Here is a 20,992-nt window from a genome sequence, read left to right on the forward strand (position 1 = left end):
AGCACGAATTAATTTTCGGGTGAAACTTCAAATATCTAAAAATGTGCAGTAGAAGGGTTCAAAAGGTTCGAGGCATAAAGCATACGGGCGCCGCGTCGTCGCCGGTTGATAAGATATGCGCTCAGAACACGAGCATCACTTTCTTCGTTGGCAGACGCATCAGCATCACATCAAGCAACCAACCTCGCACCTTTCTTCGGTCCTCGGTTGCAAGAACACGGTGTGGTGTGGCGTCCATGTCCACGTCCGCTCAAAAGTTAACGATCTAAAGCTATTTTTGTTGACCATTTTCCCGAGAAAAAAGCAAAACAGACACCACGCCATCGCACACCATCTTCTTGGGGGCTGACATGTTGTGTTTCTTTATTCATAAGATTTCGAAAAGATAGTGCTGCACCGCCCGTTGGTCTCCTTAAGAGATTTATTTTTGGCCGAATCGATCCGGGAGTTGGAAGATAAACTGCACGTGTGGTGCGTTCTTCATTGGTATCGTTGGGTAGATTTTCCCTGAAAAGTTGAGCGGAGACAATTTGAAGACTCCTGTGGGAAACTGTTTCTTCTAAATTATTAATTTAGATCTCTCAACCAAAGAAATGAGTTCGAGTAACGTTGGTACCCAAGCTGACGTTTTACATTTGTTAAATTCTGGTGGCAAATTCATTATTTACTCTGTTCAGATCTATTGATTTTAGTTGGCTAATGCAAAAGCAGAGTCTAGACCAGCGTTTGTCAATCTATGGGTCTTCAGCTGGGTCGCAGCTTTGCGACAAAACCACATATGTTTTAGAAATTATGTACGTGCAAGATTTATTTAAATTTTAAATTATATTGTGATACTGTAAATTGAGCAATTGGCTTCAGTATTCTTGGACATTAAGGGGGCTTTTGATTCAGTTTCCATTGAAATTCTGTCAGACAATCTTGTGCTTCTTCTTTCTTCTTCTTCGCATTTCAAGCTTATAGCATATCGCATATTAGCTTATTGCGTGCTCTCAACTTAGTGTTCTAGATGCACTTCCACAGTTATTAATTGAGAGCTTTCGATGCCTGTACCATTTTTGCATTGATATGATTGTGTGGCAAGTACAATCATACTTCTATGCCCAGGGAAGTCGAGAAATTTTCCAACCCGAAAAATTCCTAGACCGAACCGGGAATCGAACCCAGCCACCTCCAGCATGGTCTTGCTTTGTAGCTGCACCTTTATCGACTGAGCTAAGGGAGGCCCAATCTTGTGCAGATGTGGAATTTCTGGAATTTTAAATAATTTCTTGAACAATTTGCTGTCAGAAAAGCAAATGAACTTTTCCCTTGGACAACTGACAACTTCCAGAATTAGTTACATGGCCTTGCCCTAAAGCTCATGTCCCAGCCTTCTTCTTTATAACTTTTATGTCAAAGATATCGACAACTGTTTGCGCTAAGACAACTTGCCGCTGACGGTGTGGTTTCTGTAAGAGGTCCACATGCCGTGGACTTGGAGCGACCATTGCAAAGGTTCTTAGATAACTTGTATTGTTGAGCTAGGAAGCTAGGGATCGAATTCTCGGTATGATGTATGATGTATGATAATTGTCTATCACTCATTGTAGCACGGAAACTCAGTCCGATAGCAGTGGGCGCTCTTCACTGTTTGCTTAATAACCTCTGATTGTCCTCAACTGGTCACTGTATGAAAGGCCAAAAACGGTCACTGTATGAAGGACCACATGATCATACAATTAATTGGTCAAAAAAAGAGCCGTCCGACAGAAGGATACCCCAATGAGTATGAAGAAGAGCCCACCCTTTTTCCACGAGATGTTGACAACAGGGAGTTGATAATTTCACTCTCCCCATCCAAATTGCTACAGTTGGGTGCCCTGATGGTCCCTCCCAATACCGAACGTTTTCGATACATAATGAATGATGAACTATGATAAGTAGAAGCAAAACGTTTCCACTCGAATATTTGACGTTGCCAAATTAAATAAAAATGAGTTGTCCTACCCAGAGGTGGCAACAGTACATTTTTTTCAAAACCATCGTCCAGAGCAAAACAAAACCACCGGCACACGGGCGGTCGTGTATTTCTACATTACAAGCAAACGGCGGTGATAGAGAATAGGAAAAATGTCGTAGTCCATTATTTTTCAAACAGTTTATTGAAATTACATTTTAGCTGCAAGCTTGCGTGTGACAGTAAATTATCAACTTCCTTATCTACGCATAATTTTAACATCTATGCTTATGAGTGGTTAGTATTCCATAATTCCATGCAATAAACATCAAATAAATGCTATAATTAGCCAGAAAACAGCAAAATTCTACAAGACATAAATTTATGTTCTTGTCTGCTTCGTTGTGCGAAAATGTTCTGTCGCCTGGAGAAAACAGTTTAGAAATGTCATGACATTTTCTTCCACTAGCTAGTTTGTGTTTGTGTGTCTTCTCTACGGTAAACTCCAGTACTCGTGCCACCACTGGTCCTACTTTATTCTGCGTTACACTCCTTACGCATACCTCTCTTCGCCATCAGTGTTGTGTCACTCCCACTTGTGCATCTCCGTTTCTGCCTCACGGTCACTTCAGTGCTAACATTTCATTAGGGCAAAACCGCATACCTGCATACAATTACTACAACTACTGACCTCCCAGTAATGAAAGTTGGCGTCGCTACTTTACTACATCTGCGAGCAAAAGCAAAAGCACCTTCGTCCTCTTGAAATGTTGGCACTGACTTGTCACTTTACCACTGGTTATCAGTCTCTTGTTCTCAAGTTTTTTCTACTGGCTTCCCACCTTAGGCTGTGAACCATTTGCCGAGGTAAATTTAACTTGTGGTTAAAAGTGACATTTCGAAAGTAATTTCTTATGTTCGAAAATCCCTGTGTTACCGATCGATCAGTTTTCGAGCAGAACTCAGCCACGGTTGTCAAAATTTAACTTCTTGTCTGTCAGAAGTAACCACGCTCGGATAGCAGGGTTAATCGAAAACATTCCAACTGTCAAATTTTAACCAAAAGTTAAAAAAATCCGCCAAATGGTTCAGAGCCTTAGTAGGCTGAGCAGCGATTTTTACTACCAGTTCTTCTCCGCTGGATACTGCCTCCATCCTCAGCTACACTCATAAAATAAATCACATGAGAATTTCACATAACTTTCATGTGATCCCATAATTGAAGATTGCACCACATTGCAATCACATGAACGTGTCCAATGAAATCTATAAATTTTCTTATGCTATGTGATATTTAGATAAAAATCATTATTTTTGTTATTGAAAAAATATTATGTGTGAGTTCCTAATAGAAACTAAGTGAAAACTTTTTTCAGTGTAGTGATCGAATTCTCGGCGCTGAAAACTGAATTGGTAGTATTTACTCGAAAGCGGTACCCAGCTTAATCTTCTGGGCAGAAACATTTGTTTCCCACAGTAATTTGATCTATCGTAGTATATCCCGTGTCCTTAGTTTAGTGCATGTCGTATTACTCCATCACTATTGAGAAATGATGAAGTATTCGATTTTTTTTACAGTTGTCATTCTTGCATTTATTGCAAGGAATCGATTCTAATTGAAAGGTCCCGCTATTTATACCCTTCGGAGTGTTGAAACACCCTATAAAGGTGCGCCCCTTTGTCAATCAAAATTGGATTCCTTGGCAACAAAATTAAGGAATGACACCATGCATCAGAACCCTAGTCTTAACCACTTCAAACTAGGGAACAACGAATAGAAGATTGGTAATGACATCGATGAAGACTAACTAACTCATTTTTTCCTTGTTTCAAGATCATCCTCGGTGGACAAAGCCGAGTCTTGTCACTATCAACAAGGCATAAAAAGTAACAAGGACTAAGATGTGTTCCTTTGATTATTGAAAAATCCTGTTCCCCTAGTTTGAAGTACTCGGGACTAGGAATCGGTGGCAGATCTTACATCCCGTAACGTACCACGAAAAGGTGATCTACCCACGTTACGGGGCGGGCAGAAACATTACTCAATCATTGTCTTTCAAGAACCTTGGGGTCTTATTTGATTCACAGTGCACTTGGAATACCCACATTACGTATTTGAAGCAAAAAAGTCAGCAGAGGATCAGTTTTCTTCGTCCAATTTGTGACACATGGTGGGGCGCTCATCTGGGAGAGCTCGCTTTATAAAACAACAATTCTCACGTCACTTTTCAATAGGTCCTGAGTAACAAATGAAAACAAATCGAGCTAAGCGATACAAACTTTTGCTCTTGTATCATTGTATGTGATACAAAAACACCCATCCAAATTTACTTTCATTTACTTAAGATAATCATTGGTCAAAAATTGTCCAATGTACAGTTTGAAATTATGGGATGCTTGTTCGGTGTTCGGTCATTCGGACTGCCTAACATGATTAGTGCTCATTTTCTAAAGCCGGGCAAATCTAAAGTTAGGTATTCTACTCTGAAATATGTGAAAGGGAATCTAGTATCATGTAGAACAAAACGTCAAATGTAACACTCATTGATTGTGTCATTGAGAAAAAATGTCCGATATACAACTTGGCTAGTCAAAATGCCCTATGTGGTTTTTTTTCTATATTGTAACATTAAAGTCAAAGTAAAATTGTGATTTTTCCGTTTCTACTGAATTTTCAACGTTATTATTCACTGACTACATTAATACCCCGTTCACATTACAGCGTATATCACGTGATATACGCTGTTTTGCAATGAGCACTCATACATCTAGTTTTCACTGGAAATCCTACACACTTAGAAAAAATCATGTAAATTTAGGTGCTCTGAGACTGACATATACGAGCGTCAATTTTGACATAAAATTGAGTCATAATAGGCTCAAAATTCAGCTCAATCAAACGTACTTTAGAACTTTTCAGTCTCGGAGCACTTAATTTTACATGACATGTTTGTTTACGTTTCATCCTTTATGTCAAAGATGTATTTCGTCACGTGTAAGATTAGGTATTTATTTCTAAGTGTGTATGTATGAGTGCTCATTGCAAGACAGCCGTGATATAGGCTGTAACGTGAACGGGGTATAAAAATAGTATTGCAAAATGCACTATTTCTAAACAGTTAAAAAAATAATCTGTCGAACTTCAACTTCCATTTTCTCAAAATGACGGATATGTTACATTGGTCTATTTGAAAAGTGACGCAAGAATTCTCTCTGTTCTAGAGTACGGCTCTTTATGCTTTCTCTCGGCAAGAAAATATCATCTAATAAAATTGGAACGAATTCAATATCGTTGTTTGCGTATTGCTCTCGGCTGCATGCACTCAACGTATAACATGAGTTTCGATGATCTCGGCAGAAGTAACACCTCTTGAGAACCGTTTCTGGGATCTTTCTCTCTCTCTCAGAATGCTAATCAAATGCGGAGTGACGAACACACTTATAATAGCAAATTTTCAATAAATTCTTGGGCTGAACACACAAACTCGATTTATGAGAATCTAGCACCACTACATATCGCTCGATATGTGTCTTCCTTGTTATACTTCAGACCGTGCTCACTTAATCAATCGCAGTTCCTCAATTGAATATGATCCATATGGTCTGACCATGAATCAAGCAACTCATGGAATTCCAGATCTACTTCGATTAGACCCATTATTATCCCACATATTTTTACTAAAAAGTACCAACACGTCAATTGCATGAAGAGATATTTTACAGACAGATCCCGTCTCAAAGGATCCACTGGCTTCGGTGTCTTAAATGAAAACTCTAGCGGCTTTCGCAAACCCAAGGAACCTTACACGGTTAGAAAAAAGTACCCAAAAGTAAGTTCTTTTCACTCATCTCGGCACTATAGTGCAGGAACCCAAAAATAGGTAAAGCGGGTCAAAGTAGTTTTCATTTACTTGTGTGCAATTCGTATGGAATTTTCCACTAGCTTTCAACGCAAAAGTAAGTTAGTTGTACCCAACAGTAGGTAAATATTATTATACTCAACGTTGGGTTCCCACACGTTACTACCCCTGTTGGGTGGTTTTGCTCCTCCGTTTTTGACAACATTATAAGGAGAAAAGGAGACAAACTAGTCAAAAGTAGGTAAAAGTGAACTGGCCGTTGGGTACTTTTTTCTTACCGTGTATAACGTTTATATTGCTGAGCTAGCAGCAATCAACTTCGCATTGGGGATGATTTCCAACATGCCCGCAGACCATTACTGCATCTTCATATGTCGGTGTGGAAACGGTTACGAATCACATCGATCACGCAGTTTGGCATAGTACGGAAAATGAAGCCACCAGAGAGCGACACTTGAATTCCTTCGAGGCCCAAGGAAGACAACCCTATGTTCCTATCAGAGGCGTGTTGACAACCCGGGTTTCTACCAGACGAATCTAAAATCGCACTACCGTTCATACTGGCGACAACGCTCTGATGAGACAACGAAACCGCAACCCAAGCTCCTCCCTTGATCCTATCCTTCGACAATGTACCCCTCTAACATCGGGTAAGCCGCGAGTATTCGGCCCAACTCCTACTACACTAGTGGAAATTAAACTAAGGACACTTTTAAAACCATGGCTCCTCCCAAATCTAAGAATCAGAGGAATTCTATACCATGTGTGTTTGGAAGCCACATTATCATCAAATATTATAAATTAATTTATAAAATTTGTTATCAAGCTGCAATATGAGCCTAATCAAGAACCAATTGCATCATGTTCGCAGGAGAAATATATGGATTTGTTTTCCGATGATTTTGTTTTCCGTGCTGAGCACGACGCCACGAAGGCAGCTCCCACACTTGGACCCTTCCTATCGACCCATCAACTCAGGAACCAGGGGACCAACGGCTTTACTTCCCTTCCAAAGGATGTTATGCCTCAGAACATCCCGGCGGTGCCGACTGGGATTGAACTCAGGCCTGCTGGGGTGAGAGGTAATCACGCTTACCACTACACCACTGGCGCCGCTTCGCAAGAGAAATAACTGGAAATGTGATTTTCTCCTTCGCAAATAAACATTAGGACGCCATACAAAAATATATATGGGAAATTGGTCATTTTCGAAATATTATTTAGCATGTCAACAATTGACCAAAATAATCAAAGAGTTAGTTCAAATAATCATTAAACTTCATTTCTGAAAAGTTATAAGCAGATCCAATCGCTGGAAGTTCTTGAACATCACAAAAATCATTGGTTGATCAACGGTGATCACATAGCCTTCTTCTTCTTCTTCTTCTTTCCTTTTTTTAACGTCGGTCTCTGTTCCGCAATCTAGTGCCAATCACCGACGGACATCGATTGCCATCCATTGACGGCAATCGAATGTGCAGGAAGGCAGCTTCCATACCTGCGTAGGATATCGCGCTCATTCAACACATATGGGCCGGGAGATCACATAACCTAAACGTATGCATCTCCTATGTGATCAAAGTTATTATTTCTCTACTGTAATGTGCTGTTCTTGTACGTAAAAACAAAGAATAAATGTACATAGTTTAATTCCTCCGCCATGCCAGGACGGCCAATGAATCGATCTATTTTACTTAATTATAACACAACGTAGAAAATCGGGTCATACCGTGCGCGATTACCAGCTTTAAATTTACCATGACAGTACTGATTTCAAATGAAGTCACTTGGCCAAATTTCAGTCAACTTAAACAAATTAAGACGTTAACAAATAGCTTGGTCATAAAACGACCAATCAGCCTTAAACTTCAAAAGAATCAGAGATTAAAAAAAAATATTCAAGGGTTTTACGTAGGAGTACGTCATAGTTAATTGGTTTTTTGGATCTAAAACGCGCTTTTGAAACAATTTCTAGGCCCTTATTGTTAATATCAATCAAGCGCTTTGGAATAACGAGTACTGCCTATAAATGGTTTGAAAGCTATTTGTCTGACAGAACTCAACAGACTGTTTTTAATGATTCTGTTTCCAGTCCCGTGGGGAATAACCTTGGAGTGCCCCAGGGAAGTGTATTAGGGCTCCTGTTATTTATTATGTATATTAATGACTTGCGACGGGTTTTAGGATTTTGCGATATTAATCTTTTTGCAGATGATATTGTGTTATTCATTGCAGCTAAGGATTTTGATGATGCCGTTTTACAAATGAAGATTTGCGTTCTCTAAGTAGATGGTTGAAGTATAAGCAGTTGAAATTGAATACAAGTAAAACTAAATTTATGGTAATTTCGCGGAATCGATTAAATGAGAACGTCTCTGTTGTAATTGATGATGAGACTATTGATCGCGTTCGGGAGATTAAATATCTTGGCGTGATTATTGATGACAATTTTAAGTTTTAACTCTCACATTGACAATGTCATCAAGAAAATTGCCAAGAAGTATGGAATTCTATGTCGACTCAAAAACGATTTAACTATTGCCAGTAAAATACAGCTATACAAATCAATTATTTCTCCTCAGCAACACAAATATCGAGATTACAGCGCTTGCAGAATAAAATAATGCGTTCGATTTTGAGATGTAATAGATTCACATCCTCAACTTTGATGTTAGACGCTTTAAAATGGTTGTCGATGAAGCAAAGAATTGTATATTTGACTATTGTGTTCAGCGGTGCCGGTGGTGTAGTGGTAAGCGTGATTACCTCTCACCCCAGCAGGCCTGGGTTCAATCCCAGTCGGCACCGCCGGGATGTTCTGAGGTATAACATCTCTGATCACAGGGAAGTAAAGCCGTTGGTCCCCGGTTCATGAGTTGATGGGTCGATAAGTAGGGTCCAGGTGTGGGAGCTGTCTTCCTGGCGTCGGTAGCATTGGTGTTCAGCACGGAAAACAAGATCGACGGAAAACAAATCAAGGAAAAAAAATTGAAGGGTCTGTGCCTAGGGGCACGAACGGAAGCTTGACGTAGGACCGCTAATGGACGGAACAAATGTGAACATTTAGTTCTTTTAATTAATCATTTTGTCAACCTTCTGCATTCTTGTTCCATCAGATGTCACTGCTGTTGTTTGCGGTGACATCTATCGAAAACTACGCACAATATGTTTTCCGTTAATTGTTCACAGAGGACACTGCAGTGCAAAACATGTCTGGTGGATTAACATTCGAAGTCCCTCCTTTTTTACACATTCTACACACAAAATAACTCACCCCTCACAGAATTTCCCGCCGAGGCACTTCAAATGTTAAAGCAAATGCATATATAGAGGTACCAGACATGTTTTGTAGTGTCAGGTACTCTATTTTGTAATCTGTGAAAGGGAAATCACAAATCGAGTGTCAACAAAATACATGACATGTTGAGAGATTGAGGTCGTGAGAGCAAATTTTCTCTCTCAAATTTGAAATTTTTGGCTCTCTGGGAGCTGGTAGTAAATCAGGTAAAACTGTATGGGGAAAAATCATTTTTATTTAATTGCGTCAACAAAGTCCCTGATTCATTTCTTTAGGTTGTCGTTCATTTTTTTTTTTTGACCTGAATATGCACCGAAAGCGTATTATTCCCACTTCTCTCAATGTTTATATGGGGATTTTTATCATTTCCTACCAGCGGAACAACGCCATTTCTGTGGAAAATGGTCGTACAAAATGATTAATTGATCAATCATCAATTATCTTAACTCTTTCCGTTTTTTATTTGTAAGCGTATCAAATTTGTAGTATTTATTTTAAAGAGAAAGTTGCTGAAGAGAATTCAAGGAACTGTCAACTTGAGTATTTGGATTCATCTACCTGACTTTAAAAGGTGTATTTTGATTTTTTTTGTTATTTATGAATTTTTAAGTTTTGTGCATTTTGGTATTTAAGTGTATTCAATTCACCCCTCACAGGATTTCCTTCCGAATTATATGAATGGGGCGGGGCGGAAAGTATCGTATGTGCAGAATATGTAAAAAAGGAGGGACTTCGAGAGATTGAACACGAGAGCTAATTTTCTCGCAAATTTGATTTTATTGCCTTTCTGGGTACTGAATATACACCCAAAGCGAATTATTCCCACTTCTCTCAAATTCTATATGGATTTTTAACACTTGCTACCAGCGTGTTCTGGAAAATGGTCGGACGATGATTAATCACCAATACATTCGGGCCTACAATTCCGCACCTTGTATAGACAGGTTGAGCTTTGATAGCTAGCTGGTTGCGGGAACTGATGACCTTGACACATGTCCAAATAATACTCTTTAACAAATTTGTGGTGGTCCTGAAAAAGGCCGTTTAGTCGTGATGGTTGAGTAATGCTGAGCTGAGCACGACGAGCTACTGATTCCGATCCTAGCCTAGCGGTGGGACTTCTTCCTCCTCTATGGTTGCTCATATGAGCTCTGCAGCTCGCTGCTTGCAGGCAGCCTTTCGTTGTTGTTGTTGTTGAAAGCACTCCTGAAGCTGCTGCTGCTGCTACTATTGCTGCTGCTACTACTGCTGCTGCTGGACTGGGCACCACTAATTACGGTGATTGAATGAGCACCGTTCAGTGGGACCGCATCGAATTCGATTTTTAAGTCTGTGTTAGGGAATGCGCTGTTTTCAGACATTCGGTGATTATTTTTATCACCATTGCAACAGTTGGACATTTGGTATTTTTCAATAGTGACCTATTGAAAATTAACTAAGTGGTCATTTTAGCAGATTGGTAGATAAATTTCCAATCGTTTGGCTTGTTTAGAATTAAAATATATCTGCTATTGGTCGAAACCTGACCTCTTTTCGTAATGTGCATTTTGGTTTTTTGAAATTGCGTGTATTCTATAGATCCTGTGGTGATCTATCTAGCCCCGATGTATGTGTTGGTAGAGGGAAAAATGTAAACTTTGCGGGAGACGATGTCTTAACACTCGAAAGCAATTTTGTGAAATATGAAGTAAAACCAATCCTAGCTAGTTCTGCATGATGATTTTGTTTGATTTTATTTATTTGTAAAGTCGCCGGGAAATATCCGCTGGCGATTTGTTTTCTATGATAACTACTTACTTGAAAACAGGCAAAAACTCACAAACAGGCTGCTTTTTCATGGTATACAGTGTGATAATTATAATCAATAAATTATCTCAACATTTAGTGGCAAACCATTCATAAATTTTGGTAACATACAAAAAATTCTATAATCCACATTAAATTTCATATGTAAGCGCCGATTGAAACAATTTTTTCAACGTAACTACAAGGGTGGTTGATTAAACGAAAGAAACGAATCGTGCAAAATGAAAGCCGAGGAAAAACTAACTGCACCAATATATGCAGGCCTACAATTCCACACCTTCTTAGACAGGTTGAGCCTTGATAGCCAGCTGCTTGCGGGAACTGATGAGCTTGACCAATGTCCAAATAATACTCTTTAACAAATTTTTGGTGGCCCTGAAAAGGACCGTTTTGTAGTGATGGTTGAGTAATTCTGATCTGGGTGTTCAACACGGATGAGGCTGTCGAGCTGTATGTCGTTTGGAGCGAGGGTGAAACGCATGGCATAGATGACCGACCCGCAGTGACTCACGAAGAGCTACTGATTCCGATCCATAGCATAGTGGTGCAGCTTCTTCCTCCTTTGATGGTTGCTTATGTGGGCTCTGCAGCTTGCTGCTTGCAGGCAGCTTTTCGTTGTTACTGGAGAACAATTTTCAACGCCACACGCCGAAAGCACTGCTACTGCTGCTACTGCTGCTACTAATTTCGACGAACGAACACCTCCACACAGTGGTGTTGTCGTTGGGAGCGTGTGGTTCTGAGTATGGCGATGAGTGTGCAAAATATTACGCGATTCCATCATCCCTATTCGCACGCGCCCGAGGATCGGAGGCGAATGCCACTTCGACTTGTTTCGTCTAATTACTAGTCTCTGACGACTGTGCTGGGGAAGCAGCATATGCAAGTAGGTAACTGGTGGATTTGTTAGTTAATTCGACGCTTTTGGACAATGCTGGACATTTACCAGTTTTTCAATAGTTTCTTGTTGAAAATCAACATTCGGAATGGATTGTTATCGATGCGAAGCCATATTTCTGATCGATTGGTGATAACATTATTGAAATTGGACCAGGGGCAGTTGAGTTATTAACGTTAAAAATCTTTCTTAATTTGTTACATGTTCCATTTTCGGTTTTCACAAAGTGTACCCTTATATAGAAATCAAAGACGTAGTCCTACGTCAAAAAAAAAACTATTTTGTTCATTTTTAAAGTAGTTAACGGTTTTCTGCCTCGATATTTGTGTGATCGAATTGAAAGAGGAAGTGACTTTCATAGATATAATACTAGAAACGCGGTTGAAATAAGAACTCCACATTTCTTGACTTGTGCTTCATTATATTTTAAAGGAATAAATGTTTTCAATTCGATGCCTAGACGTTTTTAATGTTCAGCAACACTTACACAATTTAAAAGGCGCTGCATTTCACACGTTAAATCTGTCGTTTGAATAGTTATCCAGTGATTTATTTTTATGAATTGACAAATTATGTATCTTGACGAAGTTACGGATTATTTTGTATGGATAGCTGTCATAATGACTTTTTAATAATTATTGTAGCACTGCAAAAACTATTTTATTCGCCACGGTGGTGATGATGGATTTTTAATGTTTGATTTAATAGTAGTAGATTAATTAAAAAAAAAAGTAGTCTACAAAGGTTTGAGCCTCGCGCGCGTATTACGGATATAGAGGACTGAATTTAACATTTGATTTTGAAGCATATTTGGAATTTTGAAGCATATTTGGAAGATACCTTGAGTTAGTAGTAAGTTTACTGGCAAATGTTGGGGGTTCGTGAGCATTCCTGACATTGCTGAAAATTATGATAGCATCAGATTGCGGGGTTACTAGTGTAATAGGATGCTTTGTTGATTGTTCATTAACTCTTGATTGCTTGTAATACTTATGAATATTTTAGGTGGACAAAAAGGCGAACTAAGAGGTGGACGCCTGAGCTTTTCCACATTTATATCGCTGTGAAGCAACTGTAAACTCTAGAGGGAATTTATATCTGTAACTGAAACCAGTTCGATTTTGTTTGCCAACCTGGTTAAAATGTCATATTTAATTATCTTAAAGATAAATCGTCCAGCTCAAACCTTTGTAGGGGTAAGAGGTGGGACCATCATCATCATCATCATCATCATCAACACTATTTCAAATTGTGACTGCGCATTTGTGACCCTTTTCCTATCTTTTGAATAGCAAATGTTTATGAAAAGTATATCCTTCTTCAAGCATTGACCATGTGTCACTTCAATAGTCGGACCCTGTAGTGCAAAAGTAGTATGAAAACCAGTAGTTTTTTTTTAATTATGAATAGGTTTGAAATATCCCATATCCCAGCCCAGCAGGCAAGGGAAGTTGTTGTCTCCGGTAATCTTGTCCATGTGAGCTTCTTGTATAGACTATATCTTGGGATACAGTTCATCTAGAAAGTTAATCATTAGCAAAGTTCTTCATGAAGTCGTTCTGGGTATTTTTGGAACGGAGACGGTGTGTACAGGACGAAAATCGGTATCGGTATTAATCGTAAACTGTGATCTTATTCAAGTCTTAGATCGTATAATTCATGAAACAGTAATCTAAAAAATGAGAATGGTTAAAATTTCTGGAGTATTCCTACGAAATTCAGAAAACTAATATCAATTACATTACTCAGCTCTGTGTAAACTGTTGAGATAATTCCTTGCTTGGTAAACATTCAAACGTCTACACGCAGCTAACTCATCTTCAAAATGTCAAGTGCACCGAGTGCAACCATACTACACGCTCGCTCCTATCTCAAGTATCAGATTATTTTTGCTTTCACCATGGTGCACCCAGTTGCACTACTGTTGATACTGGTACTGGCTGCTGCAGCCGCTGTCGTGCGCCATCGCATGGCGGCTAAAATTAGTATTTTTTGGTCGGAAACCAAAGCCAAAAGCTGGTGTTGTTAGCTGTTGAACTTTGGCCGGCAAGTCTCCGAGCCGAAAATGACGAAATGCAATATTGTTGCATCCCGTTGCAAGATGTTATAATCCATTACCACATTGGGAACGGTAAATGATTTGAAACGTTAGAGGACTTCTATTCAGAGGCCGCATCTTGGAAACTGAAATTTGGCACTATTGTGACTTTCTTTATCATTTAAAAATGTGTCAATCAACACCGACGATCACGAACGCCAATGTGAAAAGGTATGACATTTGACAGGTTTTATAAAACAAAAAAAACAGGACCACGTCCCTACAATTCCTCAAACCGAAGTCGGAAAATGAGCCGTTGGTCGACGCATGTTCATAAAAGCGATACCGATGGATGCAGTTCTCCTATAGGTACGTGAGCAAATCAGCAACACCACATGGACGGCAAGCAATGGCAGCACTGCGCTTGAATACCCCCGCCGCGAAACCACGGTGACAAAAATAGCTTTAATTATTGCAAAAACAACACAGGAGAAACAAACACATCTGTCAGCAGCCACAGCGTCCCATCTAAACACCTCCCCCCCTACCCGATGTCTATTGGACGATACGACAGGATGGCAAGAGCACAAAAGCTGTTACATCAGCGAGAGTGGCACTTCATAAGATATGATAGAAATAATGATGCTCAGGCTGTCGTTCGTTGGTCGTCCGAGAATATCTATCTGATCGTTGGATTGAAAAAAAATAATGCTGTCTTGTTTAGTGAACTAAGTTTCGCATAAGAGACTGGGACACGAGGATAGAGAGTTTCAAGTTACTTTCGAACGGAGATAATTTTGATCCGTTCATTCAAAGGATCCATGACCGGACCGGGAATCGAACCCATCTGCTGCAGCAGGGTCTTGCTTACCAGCTGCACCTTTCCCAACTGAGGCCGTTTTATCTAAGACATCTCGCACAATACGAGAAAAGGGCCTATCACTGTTGATCGATTCTCTTCATCGATTTTCTCTTTCGCGAATAACCCGACTGCAAATGAGTGTGTTGTTTCAGGCGCAAGCTATCATCATCTTCTGTCGAACTATGCTAAGAGCTTAGCGAGAAATTAGTTTATGTTGCCGTTGTGAACCGAAGAGAATCGACCTACGAGGATAAACCCTTTTCAAATGTTACGAGAGATCTAACATTTTAAATTGTCAATAACCTAATGTCTAGAAAATTTTGTGCAACTTGAATAAAATAAAATGAGGTGACAGTCATTTGTAATTTACAAAATTACAGGGTCAGATTTATTTATTTGAAATCTTAGGCTTCTAAACTTTTCGAGATGCTGATCGGAATACCAACAAAACAAAAATTTCGATGAATTACAGACAGTTCAAATGAACTCATTTGAACTGTCCTCTACAAAACACACAACAAAAATCGGGCGACTACGGTGGGCTGGGCACGTCGTAAGAATGTCGGACGACGACAAAGATGAAAATGGTTTTTGATAGCGACACGACTGGAACAAGACGAAGCATGCAAGGTGGATCGACCAGGTGGAAGGCGATCTGCAGACCCTCCGTAGACGGCGTGGCTGGCAACTTGCAGCTAGGGGCTGCTCATAAACCACGTAAGCACATTATGGTTGGTGAAAGTCTACGATCCATACAAATTTTCAAAAGTTGGTATGGACGTAAGGGTGAACTGAGGATAGGTCCAAGTGAATCACGAGGGAATTCTTATATAGAATAAGTAATTTTCATGGGATTCGAGGATCGCCCCATTCCTCGTTTAGATTTATAAGCTAGCATGGAATCTGGATCAAGCAGGTATGGGCCACGTAGGTTTGTCAATGTTGGAACTATAGTAGGTCTCCAACTCCATTCTGTATTTCCCGTGAGTGGAAAAAAACAAACCGGCTTGGTCCGGTTGATTGGCAGTTGCCACTGTAGAATAAAAATACCGATTGAGCAACAACGCGTTGGCTCCTGGCCATCACCATCATCGGCTGAGAGTAGCACCTCCGAGATGGATTGAATCGAGTTGACCAGCTGTTGGCATTCCGTTTCGTGTTTACATGTATGCGTAGGTAGCTGTGTTGTTTACAAAAAGATTTATTGTCCCTCCTACCTTGGCTTAGCCGGAGCGGCGGCTCCTCTGCCACCTTCGGCTTTCAGAAAATCAAGGGTCGTATTTTTCACGTTCGTCGTGGTGGTGGTGGTGGGTTTCGGTTTCTGATTTTCTACAATGATGAAGCTGTCCTCGTTGCTGCTGGGCAGTTCCACTACGGTGGGCGCAGCGGGCAGAAGTGAGCGCAAACTATCGTCCTCGGACACCTTAGCCGGCACGACAGCCGCAATCGGTGCTGCCGGTTTGGCTGGTTCGGTCACCTTTGATTGACCGTTGGTGGTTGGTTCCTGTGGTTTGACTGGTTTGGGAGCAGGCGCCGGTTGCACCTTGGGAACTTGTTCCGGTTTCGGTTGCGGTTTTACTTCGACTGCCGGGGGAATTTCCACTTTTGGCTTCGTTGGTTCAACAGGTTTAACAGCTGGAGCCTCCGGGGCAGGTTTAACGATGGGTTTTTCTACCGGTTTCGGTGAAGGCACAGGAGTGGCCTTGGGCGGAACTGGCGTGTCCTTGGGTGGTATCACCGGTTCAGGCTTGGAGGAAACATCTCCTTCGGCCGGATTGGTACCCTCGGGATTCTCCGGTTCAATCTCCGGATGCTGCTGATTCGATACCGCTTTGCCAGTGAAAAACGTAATAATTCGGTCTAAGAAACTAAAACGTTTTCTGGAAAGGAAGGAAACAAAAGGGAACTCATAAGAAATGAAAATAAAAGGAACATACGAATAATTCACAGAATAATTTGCTTCAAGCTGGCTGGCGCGATGCGGCAATGGGAATTAGAATGCGATGAAAAGTTAATCAAAGTAATAATAAAAAATAAGAATAACGAATGATAAAATCATAATGGCAATGGTAATCAGCATTGGCAGCAATTCTACGGCTAGATATAGACGTCAATTTTTACTCTTACAGTTATCTCAGAATCCAAACATCTTCTCTGCGCCTGTAGAAATATTACTATATATAAACTATTATCGTATCGATTTTCTACGTTCCCCCACATCGCTTCTTTTCACGCGCTTTTCGCTCAGTGGGGGTTGGCGAATATCAGGTTGAGAATCGGTGTACTAATTCCAAAGTATATCTATCTTTAATCCAGCGGAAGCATTTGGGTTCGGAATGCTATTACATCTAAATCAGTCTACTGATATTATACTAATAAACCATGCGAACACGTTTGCTATACACATGACCAGACATCATCGTCTGTTCTGCTAGACGATACAGTCAAACTAGTGTAATACTGAACGTATTGGCTAATCCCTACTGATAGGAACAAGGGCTTGTTAACACGGTTCTTTCCACTAGAGAAAAGCTGCCAATACTCGAACAACTGTTACCTAACACCGCATATCTATACATGCAGAATTGATTTGCGAGGCTAATGGCACACCACAATCCACCGAATCGAACGAATAATAAGATAAGAGGCACCTCTTTATACTCTGACTTCATCAGACATTGTCACAGCTCGTTATCACCGTTCCAGTAGTTGTTGTTTGCCCATTTATTTTCTGCCTCGAACTTGACATCACTGACGATGGAGCTCATGACCGTTTGAGTGGGTGACGAACAATCGTAGAACGACTTTTATTTGCCATATCGCATAAAAGGCGATGCATCTCTGATGCGAGCTCACCGCGCCCCGCCATCACGTGCTGCGACGAAATGGGATCTCGTCGTCATGATCAGATGTCGCACTTTCGGCTACACTCAAAAAATTCCACACGTCATCATCATGTGTATCACACTTAATTTTGCGCATATTGTGAAACACATCCATTTCATGTGTGAATCTTATGCTATGAACCATGCCTGAACACTATGGATTTGAATTGTGACACACTTGGATTCTATGTGCCTCATATGGTGATATCAATAGCTTTGCACACCATAGGTTAATATTCTACAATATTCTACTTTATCGAATTCTACTTTACCGACTCTTAAAATGAATCGACAAATATATAAACAAAACTGCCAGAGGCCAGAGCTTTCACATATATTTTTAATGGGTCTGATTTGGGATTCGATCATGGACTGTTGGGGTATGCTGCTGCCGGAGTCTTCGTTCGATCTCACTGTGCCACGGTTGTTCTCATATATGAGGCAGGTGTTGATAGGATAAAGTCACAACTCTTGTTATCGATGTTTACCTTTCTGAGCAAGCAATTCACATCGTATTGAAATGCAAAACACGTTAAATCCATCTGTTTTGAACAGTAGCGTGAATCAATGTGCAATACACTTGAATAGATAGTGAAAGATTTTCAACATTTCAAAGTTTGAAACACTATAAATTAACGTGTATAACACATTGAACCAAGGTGAAATACACTTAAAGTAAATGTGATTGTGCATTTAGAAAATCAAGTGTTTAAACACTTTGATCAAACGTGTGAAATTTTTTGAGTGTACGTGAGATTCGCTGTGTGTTGGGTTTAGAGGTGGTTATGAGCCTTTTTTTTAACAGACAAATGTAACTATGGAAACGACATTTTTTCCCATTTCACAAATTCTATGACATTTACCAGCTATGGATTGGGGTTTCTAACAGTTTTTCAAACATAACTGTCAAAATGCACCCAAAAATACTGGAACAAAAGTGGATTCTCATAGAAATAAAATTTTCTTGCAAACATGCAATTTTGTGAGCTTTCAAGATTTGTTACCTATCTTGTTTTTTTTTCAATTTGTATTTTTGGTTAGACTCCACTGAGAAAAAAAAAACTTTACCGAGCCGAAAGCCTTTAAATCAATACAGACCTAAGAAGTAGACCTGTGCGCCGATCAAAATCTTTTCGGCGGCGGCGTGTACGTTATTTTCTGCCGGCGGTGGCGGCGTGGCGGCGTCACGCCGTTTGCTTTCGGTGGCGGTGGCGTAGCGGCTTGGGTCGGCGTGAATTTATTTTTAATGATTTAGAAAAAAATACTTCAGATTACTCAAAATCGCTAAAACATAGGTCACTCATAGTTTGAGTAAATTTTCCGATACTTTCCCGGGGAAAACTTCTCGAATATGGGGAAAATAAAAAAAAATGTACACAGATTAGAAGTGTACTAGTAGACAGGCTAAAACCACAATCAGTTTTTGTCATATTCGAGAAGTTTTTCTCGGAAAATCGTTCTATGAGTGACATACGTTTTCGTGAATTTGAGTTACCTGAACTCAAATATGAGTAGCTTTTACTCAATTTTGAGTCATTCTCATTGGCCGTGCATACGGAATTTGTTTAGAAAAGTATGTACAACAATCAATACGAAACTAACGATTTTAAATTGGCACACTACTTGACTAGCCTATTGGTACCAAGCAAATCGATTAACGTACCCCATTCTAGTCAAAATTCTAGTACTACACTATGTTTGTTTAGATTCGCTATGAAAGTTTGACAGATAAAATGAGGGGTTAGTGGATTTTCCTATGTTTCGAGGGGTGAATCGATTAGCTTGGGTCCGAAGATAGTACCAGAGCTGAGCACGTTTCTTCGAGACCTTTTGGTCTTAGAGTTACGTCTACGGTATGTATGCGCTTGGCATGTTAAGATTGCAGGGGATGGAGTCGTACACTCAAAATAATTGTCACGTCAAAGTTACGTGAAAAATCACGTAGATCTAAAAAAGTATTGTTTGTTGTGAGGCTACCTGACACAAGTAGAATTTAGTTGTTAGCATCTGATTTTTATCTGAAACACATTTCACATCCACCTTATTAACCGATAACATTGTGACCGACGACTTTCAGGTCACAATAAATTGTTTGGTGGAAAGGCCAGTTGGAGGTTTAGACACACTGAAAAATTGTAAATCTTTATGTTTTGTGTCGTCTAAGATTTCCCTGGTGCTCGAATGTCAAATAAAATACAAAAGAGGCCTGACTCTATTCGACCGCCCCTTTTTATAGCAGTCGATGAGTCAGCGCAATTGAAGCGACCCCATCATGATTATCATCACAACACACACAAAGATGACGACGATGACGATGAATCGCGATGATGAACGAATGATGACAGGAGCGATGACGGAACGATGACAGGCGTGATGACGGTACGAAAACTTACACACTAAAATGGTTTCGGTTGGTATCATAAACAAACTACTCATTTACTCCGACAAAGTGGCTGCATGCATAGCCTTAACAAATTCAAAATCACACTTGCTTCCGCAAATAAATAAAAAAATATGAAAAATATTGAATAAATAAATAAATAAATGAATAAATAAATAAATAAATAAATAAATAAATAAATAAATGAATAAGTAAATAAATAAGTAAATAAATAAATAAATAAATAAATAAATAAATAAATAAATAAATAAATAAATAAATAAATAAATAAAAAATCTAATATTTACAGCCGGTGTAACAACAAAAATCAAAACAAATATTTTAATACACGGGATACCAACCAGGAAGTCTACAATTAACAGTTTTTTCAGAGGTCAGAGGGACCTCCTTCTAAGCCTCTGGTAACTGGTAACGCGGTCACCGTCTGAGGTGGGCATTACATGTGCCATCTTTTAAATGTACAGTTAATTATACACACCCTTAAACTACAAAATGAAAAATAATCGTCACTCAAACACTATACAAAGCGGAGACAGACATTTATTTGACATTCGAGCACCAGGGAAGACAAGTGACGGTTGTGCGAGTTAGCACGTTAAAAACTAACCGTAGTAGTTCCGCGTAAGTTTGCGCTTAAGTATAGATTAAAATTGAAAATCTAAATCTTAAAACTTACAAATTATAGTAATAAAAAACAGCGATAACACCACACAACTTAAAAGCTTTAAAACAATTAATTAGTGCGGGTCAATTGTGGAAATCACCACGAACGGCTAAGAAAGTGCACCCCAAATATAAGACGTTAGTCTTAGCCGCGTTATACCACATTGACCGTTAACGTGCGAATAGATCAAGCGAGCTAGTGGTGAACATTAAAAAAAAACTGCAGTTGAAGTGAACAATGTACAGTGGTCGAGCGGACAGTGAAAATAGTGGTATTGCGTAAAGACTGTGACTGTCCGTCTCACAAATGGTGGTGCAGCTCGCTTGATGACCACTTAAGAA

At 39.7% G+C, this 20,992-nt stretch overlaps 1 protein-coding gene across 1 annotated transcript in view; it reads right to left on the bottom strand.

The window, feature by feature from the left end:
* LOC135704631 (arginine kinase 1) overlaps positions 1 to 20,992 on the bottom strand; it is a 110,975-nt gene that overhangs the window by 61,676 nt on the left and 28,307 nt on the right. The window contains exon 2 of the mRNA XM_065226105.1: positions 15,919 to 16,581. Coding sequence (XP_065082177.1) covers positions 15,919 to 16,581 — 663 coding nt within the window. The remainder of the gene's footprint in view (positions 1 to 15,918; positions 16,582 to 20,992) is intronic.

The sequence above is a fragment of the Ochlerotatus camptorhynchus genome, unplaced genomic scaffold, assembly GCF_037179485.1.
Source record: "Ochlerotatus camptorhynchus isolate MF236.1 unplaced genomic scaffold, CSIRO-AGI_Acam_v1.1 ptg000244l, whole genome shotgun sequence".
NCBI classification, from domain to species: Eukaryota; Metazoa; Arthropoda; class Insecta; order Diptera; family Culicidae; genus Ochlerotatus; species Ochlerotatus camptorhynchus.